Raw genomic sequence first — 16,479 nt, 5'->3', positions numbered from 1 at the left:
CTGCTGTGTTACTGTAGGCAAAGCCTGGTTAGATGAGGAGGTGTCCTGCTGTGTTACTGTAGGCAAAGCCTGGTTAGATGAGGAGGTGTCCTGCTGTGTTACTGTAGGCAAAGCCTGGTTAGATGAGGAGGTGTCCTGCTGTGTTACTGTAGGCAAAGCCTGGTTAGATGAGGAGGTGTCCTGCTGTGTTACTGTAGGCAAAGCCTGGTTAGATGAGGAGGTGTCCTGCTGTGTTACTGTAGGCAAAGCCTGGTTAGATGAGGTGTCCTGCTGTGTTACTGTAGGCAAAGCCTGGTTAGATGAAGGTGTCCTGCTGTGTTACTGTAGGCAAAGCCTGGTTAGATGAGGTGTCCTGCTGTGTTACTGTAGGCAAAGCCTGGTTAGATGAGGAGGTGTCCTGCTGTGTTACCGTAGGCAAATCCTGGTTAGATGAGGAGGTGTCCTGCTGTGTTACCGTAGGCAAAGCCTGGTTAGATGAGGAGGTGTCCTGCTGTGTTACCGTAGGCAAAGCCTGGTTAGATGAGGAGGTGTCCTGCTGTGTTACCGTAGGCAAAGCCTGGTTAGATGAGGTGTCCTGCTGTGTTACCGTAGGCAAAGCCTGGTTAGATGAGGTGTCCTGCTGTGTTACCGTAGGCAAAGCCTGGTTTGATGAGGTGTCCTGCTGTGTTACCGTAGGCAAAGCCTGGTTAGATGAGGTGTCCTGCTGTGTTACTGTAGGCAAAGCCTGGTTAGATGAGGAGGTGTCCTGCTGTGTTACTGTAGGCAAAGCCTGGTTAGATGAGGTGTCCTGCTGTGTTACTGTAGCCAAAGCCTGGTTAGATGAGGTGTCCTGCTGTGTTACTGTAGGCAACGCCTGGTTAGATGAGGTGTCCAGCTGTGTTACCGTAGGCAAAGCCTGGTTAGATGAGGTGTCCTGCTGTGTTACCGTAGGCAAAGCCTGGTTAGATGAGGTGTCCTGCTGTGTTACCATAGGCAAAGCCTGGTTAGATGAGGTGTCCTGCTGTGTTACTGTAGGCAAAGCCTGGTTGTAGGCAAAGCCTGGTTAGATGAGGAGGTGTCCTGCTGTGTTACTGTAGGCAAAGCCTGGTTAGATGAGGTGTCCTGCTGTGTTACTGTAGGCAAAGCCTGGTTAGATGAGGAGGTGTCCTGCTGTGTTACTGTAGGCAAAGCCTGGTTAGATGAGGTGTCCTGCTGTGTTACTGTAGGCAAAGCCTGGTTAGATGAGGTGTCCTGCTGTGTTACTGTAGGCAAAGCCTGGTTAGATGAGGAGGTGTCCTGCTGTGTTACTGTAGGCAAAGCCTGGTTAGATGAGGAGGTGTCCTGCTGTGTTACTGTAGGCAAAGCCTGGTTAGATGAGGTGTCCTGCTGTGTTACTGTAGGCAAAGCCTGGTTAGATGAGGTGTCCTGCTGTGTTACTGTAGGCAAAGCCTGGTTAGATGAGGTGTCCTGCTGTGTTACTGTAGGCAAAGCCTGGTTAGATGAAGGTGTCCTGCTGTGTTACCGTAGGCAAAGCCTGGTTAGATGAGGAGGTGTCCTGCTGTGTTACCGTAGGCAAAGCCTGGTTAGATGAGGAGGTGTCCTGCTGTGTTACCGTAGGCAAAGCCTGGTTAGATGAGGTGTCCTGCTGTGTTACTGTAGGCAAAGCCTGGTTAGATGAGGAGGTGTCCTGCTGTGTTACTGTAGGCAAAGCCTGGTTAGATGAGGTGTCCTGCTGTGTTACTGTAGGCAAAGCCTGGTTAGATGAGGTGTCCTGCTGTGTTACTGTAGGCAAAGCCTGGTTAGATGAGGAGGTGTCCTGCTGTGTTACTGTAGGCAAAGCCTGGTTAGATGAGGAGGTGTCCTGCTGTGTTACTGTAGGCAAAGCCTGGTTAGATGAGGAGGTGTCCTGCTGTGTTACTGTAGGCAAAGCCTGGTTAGATGAGGTGTCCTGCTGTGTTACTGTAGGCAAAGCCTGGTTAGATGAGGAGGTGTCCTGCTGTGTTACTGTAGGCAAAGCCTGGTTAGATGAGGTGTCCTGCTGTGTTACTGTAGGCAAAGCCTGGTTAGATGAGGAGGTGTCCTGCTGTGTTACTGTAGGCAAAGCCTGGTTAGATGAGGTGTCCTGCTGTGTTACTGTAGGCAAAGCCTGGTTAGATGAGGTGTCCTGCTGTGTTACCGTAGGCAAAGCCTGGTTAGATGAGGAGGTGTCCTGCTGTGTTACTGTAGGCAAAGCCTGGTTAGATGAGGAGGTGTCCTGCTGTGTTACTGTAGGCAAAGCCTGGTTAGATGAGGAGGTGTCCTGCTGTGTTACTGTAGGCAAAGCCTGGTTAGATGAGGAGGTGTCCTGCTGTGTTACTGTAGGCAAAGCCTGGTTAGATGAGGAGGTGTCCTGCTGTGTTACTGTAGGCAAAGCCTGGTTAGATGAGGAGGTGTCCTGCTGTGTTACTGTAGGCAAAGCCTGGTTAGATGAGGAGGTGTCCTGCTGTGTTACTGTAGGCAAAGCCTGGTTAGATGAGGAGGTGTCCTGCTGTGTTACTGTAGGCAAAGCCTGGTTAGATGAGGAGGTGTCCTGCTGTGTTACTGTAGGCAAAGCCTGGTTAGATGAGGTGTCCTGCTGTGTTACTGTAGGCAAAGCCTGGTTAGATGAGGTGTCCTGCTGTGTTACTGTAGGCAAAGCCTGGTTAGATGAGGTGTCCTGCTGTGTTACTGTAGGCAAAGCCTGGTTAGTGTCAAGTCGCTGGTGGGCGGTATTGGTGAAGAGTTGTGTTTTTTTTGCTCTGTCCCAGTCCAGCATTGAGGAACACTGCAGTTTGATTTCTCTCCCCTTGCATTTCTTGCTCTTTCCTCCTTAGTATTTTTCCAAGGCAGTCTGAGCTCAGGTCAGTCTTTCACCTTTTTCTCACTACCTCCCTCTCTCGTGTCCTGCAGTGCTAGCAAAGGCGTGTGCGTGCTCAGGTTTAGTGTGCCCTGCTGTTGGTCTCGCTCTCCCGCAGTGTTGAGGCAGACTTTACATAACGTTTCCTCTCTTCCCTGCCCGTCACGAGGCAGCCAGCCGCCACAGCTAGGGAGAGCAGCTCACTCCACAGAGGACGGGAAAACACACACACACTCTATTCAGACACTGCATACTCACAGGCACAGCCTAAACAGACAAAATACACAGCCGGAAACAGGGCAGACCGTCAAAGGGCATTTAACACCCCACAGAGAAGGTGAGAAAAACAGAATGAGAGAGAGATAATCTACATGCAGAAAGGTAAAGAGAGAAATGCAGATCGATAAATATACAGAGATAAAAAAAAAATGTGTAAGATAAAAACAGAGACAGAAAGAACCATCTCATCCAGGGAAAGGGAGATTAACAGACAACAACAGAGCGGGCCAATGGTGTCGTTGCATTGCGACGCTACGGCAGCGACACCACCAGTCACATGACCCAGCAGCAGCCCCAGTGGACGGCCGCTGCTCTGCTCACAGTGACTCTGATTAACAGAGACTAGACCCCGCAGGCTGCTGTTGCGTAATATGGCTCACATTTAGAACGGTCTCCTTTCCGTCTGGGTTCTACCACTAGGGAGAATGAATAATGCCCCAGTGGAGGTGGAAAATGAGGACGGGGCAGGAGCGGAATTTTACTGAGATTCGGTAGCAATCATGTATTGTTCTTTTCATGGACAAAGATTATGTTCTGTATGGTGTAATGAAAAATAACGTAAATTGTGGTAATCTTGTCCTCCGATGAGGGTTGTGTTTAAAAAAAAAAATCTGAAGCCGAGGTCTCGCCAAGGTCAAATAATGGAAAACCAAAGACAAACATAATTCTCTGTTTCCCAGCTGAATAGAATATAAAATCTACGTCGCCAGCCACGTTTAAATCTGCAGTTGCCAACAACAACAAAAAAGCTCCATGAAGTAGACTACACAGAAAGACAGAAAATAGCAGCAGAAGCCACAACAGGTAGGATAATTATTGCACAAGTGAGGTCATACCTGGAAGGAGCCACACCCACCAGGTTGGGACCCAGCCCTCTGAAAAGCGAACGGGGTCCCTCCTTCTCCAGTATCAACCTGTAGAGGGAGAGAGAGAGAGGGGCGTTGTTAGTTAGCATAGTGCTAAATCAAAGTGCTAACTATTCATTATGCTGAAACATAAGAAAAGATTGCTGTCGAGACAGTGCTCCAGTCGTGGGCTAGTGCCAATGTTTATAATCAGACTGCCATGACCATAGCGCAACGGCCTTTGCCTAAAATCTTCCATTTGTGACTAATATACCGATGCATTTATGTCCCATTTTGCAATTACACACATTAATGGTCCAGGAAATGGACCATAAACGCATTTTTTTATTACAATATTAGTCACAAATGGAAGGAACCAAAAACGTGTCAAAACAGATCAATATAACTGACGATGCAGTCGATTAGATGACGCATCTCAGCTTTCGTATGTGGGAGGGTAACATTGGGACATTACGGGGATTTAAAACGAGAGGAAATGTACTACAGGGCAATATACCTGATACGAATGTTGTGTCATCGGCGATGAGCGATAAGAGAGTGGCATTAGGCGGCTTGCCAAACATTAAAGATAGATAGCAGGCCTCCAATGGAGACAGCATGACATTGTAAGGGCACGCAGTGCGAGTAGCTGCTCTATATGTAACATGGTAATGGCTGAGGATTGTGCTCATGCTGTTTATAGTGTCATTAGCCTATACACTGAGTGTATAAAACATGAAATACACCTTCCTTTCACCCTCAGAACAGCCTCAATACGTCAGGGGCATGGAAATCCTTCCACAGGCATGCTGGCCCATGTTGACTCCAATGCTTCCCACAGTTGTGTCAAGTCGGCTGGATGTCCTTTGGGCGGTGGACCATTTTTGATACGCACAGGAAACTGTTGAGCGTGAAAAACCCAGCAGCATTGCAGTTCTTGACACACTCAAACCAGTGCGCCTGGCACCTACTACCATACCCCGTTTAAAAAGGCACTTAAAATATTTTGTCTTGCCCATTCACCCTCTGAATGGCACACATACACAATCCATGTCTCAACTGTCTCGAGGCTTAAAAGTCCTTATTTAACCCGTCTCCTCCCCCTTCGTCTACACTGATTAAAGAGAATTTAACAAGTGACATCAATAAGGGATCATAGCTTTCACCTGGATTCACCTGGTCAGCCTGTGTCATGTTTTGTCCACTCAGTGTATGAGCTCCATGACAAAACGTTACCCCATTTCCTGACATCGCTGCAACCCTACGCCCTAGGAATTGCTAGCCTGAATTCAAGCCAAGGTTATTCCACTATTAACCTACCTCATCGAGATAGAGCACGCGCACTGCTTTGAAATAGCTTTATATCAAGGATTACGGACTCTAGATTCAACTGTGAATTCAGTCCTAGAAGACTTACAGCGTCTTCCCTCCTATCTACGCAGCCACAGAGCTCAGCTCATACAGAACTACCGGGTTCTAAATAGGATTTGGCCAGCGCTGCGTACGCTGGTGACCCACTTCTGCAGGGTTTTTCTCCCTGTGCAGCCAAGTGGTGGTGTTGGGTTTCAGCTAGTGCTTCCTGAGGGCAGAAGCATGGAGGTTGACTGAGGGAAAGACGGGAGAGAAGCAGGTCCGAGAACACTGCAGCGGAGCTGTGATAAGACGGAACCAAGCCTCCAGCTAGAGGTCTGGTTGGGATGGATTTATTTATCCTGCTCCCCGCCCGTAAGCTTTTCATACCGCACCCGCTGGCTTTCTGTCCGACTCCAACCCGCTACAGCAAGAACTGGCCCCGAACCCAATGCGCAGTCCCGCCATGTTATTTTAGGCACCTGTGAGGCAGCTCACTTGGCAGCCATAGTCCCAGCAATTTTGTGCCCTATAGGCAACATCAAAATGCACAAAATAACCATAGAAATAGGTTCAATTACCAGAAGTTCTCGTGGCCAATTATATTAGGCTGTCGGTATTACTGGGCTATATCAGCGAATAGAGGTGTCATAATATGTTTTGGGCCAAACCGGCCGGGCGCTAAAGGATGTCTCATGGTCTGACAAAACACCGCTGTAGCTCTGCCACCTTTCACCGCAGGTGCGGAAGGGCAACGTCGGCGGATGCGGTCGTTTGAGACTCATCCAATGCAATCTCTAGCTTAAACAGACGGATTTTGATGTTTTTTATTACGCCAATTAAAATTCTCTTATGGGGTTTAAGAGACTTGCAATTTCTCTTGAGCCAAGTTTTATTTATTCAGACCAAGACAAATCTGGGCGATCAATATTTATTTCTAGGCAATGTGGTCAACTATAGCCTAATCATATTTAGGAAGTACATTTCCTTGAAAAGGTAACTGTCCCGTGCCTCTCCGTCCACACGTAAGATATAGCCTACTCTATTTAATTGAGACCACACGCTCACCTGATCTTGCACATATAGCTACTGAACTTGAAGCAACAAGAATGATGACAGCGGACACTTGCACTTTCCCTTGAGCTACGCTTTGCATATAGGATATAGCCTGCCTTTAAGAAGACGATTTGCAGGCAGAGGCAAATAAATGGGAAATCAATATTTACTGAAAATGAAAAGGCACAACGCTCGCTAATCATAGAAACCTAACCTGTGTACACGTTGTGCCTTTTTCTGTTCAATTAGGATTTTTTTTTAAATGGTTTTGCACCTTGACTCACGTTGGTTGAGCACCCTCCACATCTTAATCAATATTTATTTACAGACACTGTACTAAACTAGTGTAAACTAGTGTATTTCATTTCTTTGAAAAGATAACTGCCACATGATTCTCTGACAATGTACTTCACTGAGACCCACAAATACAGTTAATTCTGAAAGTATTCAGACCCCTTCCTTTATTCCACGGTTACGTTACCGCCTTATTCTAAAATGGATTCATTTTTTTTCAGTCTACACACAATACCCCATAATGACAAAGCGAAAACAGGTTTAGACATTTTTGCAAATGTATTAAAAATAAAAAACAAATAGCTTATTTACGTAAGTATTCAGACCTTTTGCTATGAGACTCGAAATTGAGCTCAGGTGCATCCTGTTTCCATTGATCATCCTTAAGATGTTTCTACAACTTGATTGGAGTCCACCTGTGGTAAATTCAATTGATTGGACATTATTTGAAAAGGTACACACCTGTCTATATAAGGTCCCACAGTTGACAGTGCATGTCAGCCATGAGGTCGAAGGAATTGTCCGTAGTGCACTAAGACAGGATTGTGTCGAGGCACAGATCTGGGGAAGGGTACCAAAACATTTCTGCAGCATTGAAGGTCCCTAAGAACACAGTGGCCTCCATCAATCTTAAATGGAAGAAGTTTTAAACCAAGACTCTTCCTAGAGCTGGCCACCCGGCCAAACTGAGCAATCAGGGGAGAAGAGCCTTGGTCAGGGAGGTGACCAAGATCCCGATGGTCACTCTGACCAAGAACCTGATGGTCACTCTGACAGAGCTCCAGAGTTCCTCTCTGGAGATGGGAGAACCTTCCAGAAGGACACCCATCTCTGCAGCACTCCATCAAATCAGGCTTTTCTGGTAGTGTAGCCAGACGGATGCCACTCCTCAGTTAAAAAGGCACATAACAGCCCGCTTGGAGTTTGATTCTCTGGTCTGATGATTGTTTTATTTAACTAGGCAAGTCAGTTACAATGACGGCCTACACTGGCCAAACCCGGACGACGCTGGGCCAATTGTGCACCGTCCTATGGGACTCCCAATCATGAAACCAGGATTGAACTGTTTGGCCTGAATGCCAAGCGTCACGTCTGGAGGAAACCTGCCACCATCCCGACGGTGAAGCATGCTGGCGGCAGCATCATGCTGTGGGGATGTTTTTCGGTGACAGGCACTAGGAGACTAGACCGGATCAAGGCAAATATGAACGGAGCAAAGTACAGAGAGATCCTTGATGAAGTCCTGAGCGCTCTGGAGCAGGTTCTCAGATTGTGGCAAAAGTTAATCTTCCAACAGGACAACGACCCTAAGCACACAGCCAAGACAATGTAGGAGTGGCTTCGGGACAAGTCTCCGAATGTCCTCGAGTGGCCCAGCCAGAGTCCGGACTTGAAGCCGATCGAACATCTCTGGAGAGACCTGAAAATAGCTGTGCAGCAACGCTCCCCATCCAACCTGACAGAGCTTGAGAGGATCTGCAGAGAACAATTGGATAAACTCCCCATATACAGGTGTGCCAAGCTTGTAGCGTCATACCCAAGAAGACTTGAGGCTTTAATCACTGCAAAAGGTGCTTCAAAAAGTACTGAGTAAAGGGTCTGAATTTCTATTTTTAATACATTTGCAAAAAAAAAATTTTTAACTGTTTTTGCTTTGTCATTATGGGGTATTGTGTGTAGATTGATGAAGGGGGAAAAAACGATTTAATCCATTTTAGAATAAGGCTTTAATGTAACAAAATCTAGAAAAGGTTAAGGTGTCTGAATACTTTCCGAATGCACTGTATGCCCATACAACTACAAGGTCTAAGGCCCAGTGTATTTAGGTAATATGCTCAAGCCTCAATTACTCCTCACTTACTGTATGCTCCTTTCATAACGCCAGTTGTGAAACAGGTTGTGCCTCCAGGCCCCTCGGTGGGGAATATTTGAGATGAGGGCATGTTAACAGCTGTCGGTATAAGCAAACCAAAACAGAACCACCCTAAGCCTCTCCCCCTTCTGTTCTTCTATTTTTACAAGTGAGCGAGAGGCAGATTTAAGTATGCTATGGAACAACTTGTACTCGTCCAATATGATAAGGGATATTTTTTGCCTTATCAGAAATGATGAAAACAAGGCTAAATCCCCAATCTGAGATGTGTTTTACCAAAATAATGTCAAGAAGCTATTCCCGCTATGTGGTTGTGTGTGGGCAGGTTCCAACATAAACTTTTTCTCTCACTGGCCTGGCCATAAATCTACTTGCCCAAACATAATTTCTACTGGCCTGGACATGGTGTGGTTTTTCAATTAATTGGGATCATACAGAGCCTATAGGTTGGCATCCTTTCTCTCTATATGCAGCTACTAACTTGCTACATTTGGTTATGATATGTATTAAAAAGCTGTGTAATATAATTTAGCAATGTAAGTCCTTACTCCATTCTTTAGAATTGCATTGTATTCATTTTTGTTTGGAAAGTATGCCATTTTGGAAATATTTTTATTTTATCTCAAAATAGGACACTGACCCTTTAAGAGAACTGTGTTCCAAAAGACATATTGACCTGGCTACAGTAGGCTAGCCAAGACTAATGCTAAAGCGTCTTTTTGTAACTTTCTTTTTGCAGACAATCAACAGTAGCCAGCATATTGCTAGTATGTTCAATAACTTTCGTAAACCACTTTCCTTAAAACAAATAAGCTCAGCGAGTTGATTGATGGGCAAGTCTTTTTGCTCTGGACAGCTCGAGTGTGCTGTGTGAACGCATTCACTTCTGTACTGCTCGAGTGCTCGAGCAGTTGTAACTGCGGGAGGGTGGTGGAGCTTGAACGAACGGCCAATCTCGTATTGCTCAAATACAAAAAGCACGACTGTAGTCTTCAATGGTAGACTGCGACAGAGCAGGTAAATGTCGAACTGGAATGCAAAAATGCACTGACAAGATCCACTGTCCCGACATGTTTTTTTACTGGTCCCGGGGAATCGTTAATGTCGGACCCTGTATGGGAGATCCATATTCCTGCGATCAAAATGCTGAATGCAAGTGAAGATTCAGTCATAACATAGTATGATGAAAGCAGGGAAGGACTCTCCTAGCTTAATCATTTTTTTTAGACGGGGTAAAGTAGGCTTTTTCATTAACGACCTTTGTGGATAAAAGATGGCCGCTCCGTAACCATGAAAAAGGAGAAGTTGAAACATGTTTCTGTCTGATAACACTCCCGTCTACAGTAACTCATCTTTGAGTCATAGGGTGTTCGGTAATGGTATTAAAGGGCAGTTACGATACTGTAGGTGGCCTTGACAGTGAAACAGCCAGATATAAACCCTTCCCGAGAGGGTCGGCGATCGTTTGATGATGGAGGAATGTCTGCTGTTGATTTGCCAGTTGCTGGTACAAGGGTTAGGATGATTTCTATTTTAATTCCATTCAGTTGTGACTTTTCAATTGATTCATTGAATTGATAAGAGATCAGATTGACCCCAACATTTATTGTCACGGAAACCCTGCACTGATGTCAACAGGTTTATCAGGTTACACGTGAACGCTTTCGGTCGGTATTCGACCCACATGGTTTTTGTCTGTGCAAAGTGCATAAACACCCACTCATCCCAAGAATAGACTGGAACTGAACTAAACTTCAAATAGAATCGACTCCAACCTCACTGAGTAGACAGTGTGTATTCTCTGGGGTAAGTGCAAACATTTCAGTTCATCACCTGAATAGTCTGGAACTGAACTGAAAATAGAACTGACCCACCAAACCCTGTAAACTCACATAATGTGTAAGATATTCTCTGTGACCCCTGTGTGTTGGTGAACTTACTTGAGGCAGTGCAAGGGTCCCGGGGGGGCCATGCGGGCCACACTGGCCCCGTTGACGGTGCTGAGCTGCACCTCAGAGATGTAAAAGGTGACATGAGAGGACTGGAGTCTGGTCTTCACTACTTCCAGCGGACAAGTCAGAATAGCACCCACTGTGCCCCCACACCTAGATGGGGAGAGAGAGAAAGAGTAGGGGAGGAAGATGGGCAGGTCAGAATAGCCAAAAGTACAGTAAATACTGTGCTAAACGTTACTTTATTGCCAAGTTATAGGCCTACCCACTGTATTGCCAAATTATAGGCCTACCCACTGTATTACCATGTTATAGGCCTACCCACTGTATTACCATGTTATAGGCCTAACTACTTTATTACCATGTTATATAGGCCTACCCACTTTATTACCATGTTATAGTCCTACCCACTGTATTGCCAAGTTATAGGCCTACCCACTTTATTACCATGTTATAGGCCTAACTACTTTATTCTGTGCTGTAATTGAAAGTGCTACCAAACAAACAGCTATATTCCAGTTTGTTGCTTGTGTTTTTAAAACGTTTTGAAGCTTGGTGATACTAAGATGGGCATAAAATCTCCTGAAGTGAAGGGTGGATCATTCAACTCTGATTTTATTGGGGCCAACAACGCAGTGGAGAAGTAGAGTAAGACACACCCATATCTAGACCTGGTATTTCTGGAAACAACCAGCTGATTTACAATGCTAGCAGCTGGATCTGGGTCAGGTTCAGCATATTGACATATTCAGCTTGAGTTGAACACAAAGCGTGCAACTGTAAATAGTCGCTAACCGTTATGGCCAGGGGCCAACCCACTGCCTGGGAGACTTTGAACTGGACTAACTTGTCTGTGACAATGTGCAAACTGAGGTGCTGGCCCTTTTGCCTGTAACGCTTTGACATGGTCTGTCTGGCCCCCCTGAGTTAAGTGGGTTACTATTCGTGTGTTGTGACTTCTGTGTTTGCTAGGTTACAGGCTTTCCCAGCTCCTCTTTCAAATAATATTTGTCAAATGAACCTCAACATGGGCTCAGGGCTGTGTAGAATGCGCACTACAAGGCACAATTATAGTGGAATGGTTCCTGAAAATAGTCACCATTGTATATCATCTGTAGGTTAGGTTTAGTGAATGTGAGTAGCATGCATGGCGAGTGCTGACTGGCTGCTACAGGCTGCAAAAGGCAGAGCTCTCTGTCAGACTAACCCACATACAGGCAAGAGCGACCTTTGGCCTAGATTCAGAAGGCTGCTCCATGCATGTGTACAACAGGCAGTAAGAGTTAACATGCACAGGCCTTCGAGCCCCGTTGTGAGAAATAGCGAGGGGACTGTAATTATTTGCTTCTCGCTGAAGTAACTTTGTCACAACTTGTGCCACTAACATTGCGTTTTCATAGCACAATGAAGGAGATATAAAATATTCTGGTTTGGCAAGATAGGCCTTACATGCTGACATTTTAAAAGTTTGCAGAGTGCCTGAAGGAAAAGAAGAGGCTGACTGACAAAGTAAACAATATAAAAAAGGGGAAAACAAAGCTAAGAAAGAAAGAGAAAACAAAGAAAGCTATTCTGGCACTACAATGGAATCAAGCAGAATCTTGTCTTCCTCTGAATGTGTCATCCAAAGACTTGCGCCTAAAACCATACTATAATTAGATTTGCTGTGATAAGTAGGCATATTTAGTGTTCAATTGCGAGAATGGCTCTAATAACCAACTGGTCAAGTTTCAATGCCCCTGAGCACCTTGGTGAAATCTACAATCTCAATTTACTTGGAGCAGTCTGACATGGAATCAACACAAATAAGTAGATTTTCCACAGCCTAGACTACAGCCAGGTGCCCTTTAACCCTTTCAACATCCCCTGTGTCAGCATGATGTATTGAACGTAAAGGTCTACTACAATGTAGCAAAGCTAGAAAATGACGTGACACATATGACTCCAATAATATACACGACTACCGGAACGGAAACACGCAGGTAGTATGTTGACAACATTACAACTGAGGCATTCTTACAGTTTTATTTTATACAATGAGAATGACACTTGAAATAAACACTGGGAGACTTCTGCCCAAATCAAACAAGACCCGTTTTTTTCCATGTGCGTGCTAGAAATAGAATTCACGGAGAATACTGTTCCTCAATATTTTCAATGACATGCATAACTAGACTATCCTTAACCAAGTAAAACAACTTCACAATGGAGTAAAGCGGGACAATGAATGTGCAATATAATTGCGGGCTATTTTGGGGGTGCTGAAATCCTTAGTTTTCGATTAAAAACAATTTCATTTTATGTGAGGTCGGGGCCCAAGTCCTCCCACACTAGTCACCGCTTAACTCCGCTGATGTGAATTACATCTTGGTTGAGTTTTACTCATAGCCAGGGGCGGAAATCCCGGGAGGGACGGGGGGGGACACGACCCCCCCATCCTGGGAAAAATATGATTTGTCCCCCCCAATATATCAATGAAACATAACTATGCAATTGAAATAATATTAATAATACGCAATGAAAGCAATTGTGTTGATTATAGACACTTAATAGCGCGTTTTTAAGTTTCAAAAGATTGCGACCCCCCCACCCTTTTCCTCACAATGGTTTGATCCACTGGCAAGGTAACAGAGGGGTCGTGTCTACTGTCTGAAAGGCACTCAATGAACGTAACTGACGTGAGGTTAATCCAGTCAATCACGCGCACACACTAGCTGAATATGCAGAGCTAGCGCGCAAATATTAACTATTAAGCTAGCTAGTACCTATTCCATTTATGTGGCCTCGTCAAAGATGGAATCTTTGCTATCGTCAATTTATTCCAAGATCAGCATGCAGATGCTGTAAGTTAGTGCTTCAAAGTCCCTGTGATAAGGTTAGCGATAAACTGAAGTCCAAACTGAACAGAACTACACTCTCTTCTACCATTGTCTTAAATATATTTAATGGTCTTGTTGCAAAAGCTAAATTGTCGCAAGGGAACTTTTATTTATTTATTTTATTTAACCCGGGTAGCAAAGATTATAGCAAACACCACTGAAACTGAATTGGTGCTCGCTTGCTTTGCAAATTCAGCTATTGTTGGAAGCCAGCCAATATGAAACAAACTATTAAAATTACAAAAGGTTGCAGCATATGTTGTGTAAATGGTGAACTCATACAGCTGTCAACTCTTGTCATTTTAATTCGTTTCACATTTGCTAGCTACCTTTTAGATCGAAGCCCAAATAGAATGATAAAAGATAAGATGATAGAAGCCCATCTCCTACTGTAAATAACCTACACACTGTGTGTGTGTGTGTAGCCAGCCAGCCAGGTAGAAAAATGGCAGAAAAATAAAAGACGGACATCAGAGTATTTTTCAGTACACCAAAACGCAAAGTAAGAACCCTAGTAGCCTAATATCGCAAAGACTAGTTGATAAAATGTTCATAAGAAAGAAATGAAATTCTAATGGAAATGTTTCACAATGATGTCATTAGGCAGAGCAGGCAACAGATGGCACACAGACAGCAGAGTTGGGGACAGATATGCAGGGACAGACTGGCAGAGACAGGGAGTCTCAGGTAAGTTTGTTGAGTCTTTGTTTGGCAACATTATGAAAGGTTCTCAATTTTTTTGACTTGTAAAATAGGAACATAATTGGAAAATGCCATGGATACCCCCACTCTCAACTTAAACTGGTGACTGAACTAAGATTTGTTAAAGGCAATGGTATTGCTGTTGTGAGTAGTTGTGTAGTTTTGGGTACCGGTAGTTAGGAGTACAGCAAACACCTTATTTCTTTGGTTCCTCAATATACATTTACCATATTACAATGTAGGCTATGTGTTACAGTACTACTTTTGGTGTCCCCCTCAGGAATTGCTCTTGAGAAAATGTCATGTAATTGTCCCCCCCAAAGTTGATATCAGATTTTCGCCCCTGCTCATAGCCTACCGTGTGTGTCAGTCAAATAAATATATTGTAGCCTACCTAGGGGCGTATTCATTACGCCAATTTTGTTGCAAAACGTTTTTAAAACGGAAGCAGACGGAACGAAACGGGGAGGGACCTACCTGAATTTGTCCAATAGAAACTCTCGTTTTAGTTGTAAAACGTTCCAACTGTTTGGAATAATGTAATCATTATAGTGCAATCATCATTATTCCTGTTCGGAATAATGATTACACCCCTGTGTTTTGACCTGACCTTTTTTATCAAGTCTATGGAATGGTGTGGCAATAGTTGATACAGTGTATGAATCGTATAGGCCTGGGCATATTCTCCATCTTTACAAAATGTGTGTTTTATAAGGTTTGTCGGAGTAATACAATGCAAAACAAATGTGTCAAGAAACGTAATCATGCTATTCGGCGACATAGCTATCGCTAATCGGTCAAACGCTGCTCGAGAACAACAAAGGCTCGTGCGTCATGGATGTTTCATTCACGAGCGTACTCATCTGTCAGGGCAAACCACGAACACCGTGGAGTGTGGTGCCAACCTGTTTTCTGTCAAATTAAATCATGTCGTGTGTGATAAAAGTCAACATCGGACACTACTGCAATGTCTCCGATGTGTTGACACCAGGCTACAATAGTAGTGGCCAGCGCCTAGCTAGCTTGACCGTGGTACCTACTTTGATACTGCAATTGGCTAGCTGCTGCCTGAGGATGGCTCGGGTAGCGCAGTTGCTAATGTAACATGCACGCGCGCCTTGGAAAATGGCAATGGGGAAATAAATTGGGTGTTATTTTCACCAGGATAGTTTTGACTATAAAAGTCAGTCACGAAATGTTATGTCGCCTAGCCAACTTTATTCCTAGCAAATAATAGCTACTCACCCTCCGGCAAACAAATGAACCAAGGTATCCCTTTGACTCATTCTTTAGCATTCTCTGAACCAGTACACTCTTCGGACTGCGTCAAGGGGGAAGACAGGGTTGGATGGCGAACGGTCGACCACCCCGATTTCGAAGACGACTTGCGCACTTCGATAAATCAGCGACGTCGATGATCAATCAGTAACAGTTAGAACGGTGATTCAGTTTGCCGTAGCAACGTTAGCTAGACAGCTAGTCAACTTGCGTGCTAAACAAACCCTTATCTTCGTTTCGAGCAATCCCCTCTTTGAACAGACCTTATTTCAATATGTAGATCGTTAGACTACAAAATAAGAGAAATTCAAAAGGAAGATTGTTTTATGTATTCTTGCTTCTATCAATCGCTATTTGCAACAGTCCCCCTAGCTTTCGTTTCTCAACTGTTCACCGCTGCAGTGAGAGGCGATAGGTCATATCCCTAGAATTTAACTACAGTAGAATCATATAGGCTGCAAAACAGAGTCCGCTATTGGACAGTTGCCTTATTACGTCAATTTGTCTCCGCCCGATCACGCAAATTTCACATTAAACGTTTATACCATCTTTCACATGATCAGCTGCAGCACCCTACAAAAAGGCAGTTTTAGGTCCTTACATGTATAATTAACTAAATTCACTTTTTTTTAACAAGCAATGTTTATGAGAATATGACATATGGTCAGATATGTCTATTCAAAATGCTTTGCCGGTGATTAACCTATGAACATGATGTCATATGCACATTGCATGAATGGATTTGTTCTTATTAATTAGGCAACGGGTGGGTCTAATCCTGAATACTGAACGCTGGTTAAACCGCATTCCACCAGTTACCACCAGCTAAATCCAGGGGTATAATGTACTATAAACCTTGCTCTCTGTCTCTCTGACATTTGCAACATTGTTTCAAAATTCAATTTCTGTCTCCAGCTGTCCCATAGTAATGAACGAGTCGGGACGAGAGACAGGCAGGCAGCGTTTCTCAGCCAGACGAACTCATGAATCAGCTTGCATCATTTTTATGGATATATACAAAGAAATGTGAATTGAAAAAAGGTACAACTAAACGAAGTGCAGCTACTGTCGTTTGCGGTCTTTCCAGCTTCAGTTTGAAGTGATTGTGTTAGCTGTG

At 44.4% G+C, this 16,479-nt stretch overlaps 1 protein-coding gene across 1 annotated transcript in view; it reads right to left on the bottom strand.

The window, feature by feature from the left end:
- Positions 1-15,791, bottom strand: part of LOC115156757 (solute carrier family 25 member 36-A) — a 28,582-nt gene extending 12,791 nt beyond the window's left edge. The window contains exons 1-3 of the mRNA XM_029704418.1: positions 15,330-15,791; positions 10,492-10,656; positions 3,970-4,047 (exon numbers count right to left, since the gene is read on the bottom strand). Of these exons, the coding sequence (XP_029560278.1) occupies positions 3,970-4,047; positions 10,492-10,656; positions 15,330-15,370 (284 nt within the window). The 5' untranslated portion in view covers positions 15,371-15,791. The remainder of the gene's footprint in view (positions 1-3,969; positions 4,048-10,491; positions 10,657-15,329) is intronic.
- Between the last annotated feature and the right edge of the window lie 688 nt (positions 15,792-16,479).

Source organism: Salmo trutta, chromosome 21 (assembly GCF_901001165.1).
Source record: "Salmo trutta chromosome 21, fSalTru1.1, whole genome shotgun sequence".
NCBI lineage: Eukaryota > Metazoa > Chordata > Actinopteri > Salmoniformes > Salmonidae > Salmo > Salmo trutta.
This window is presented reverse-complemented; position numbering and strand designations above follow the sequence as displayed.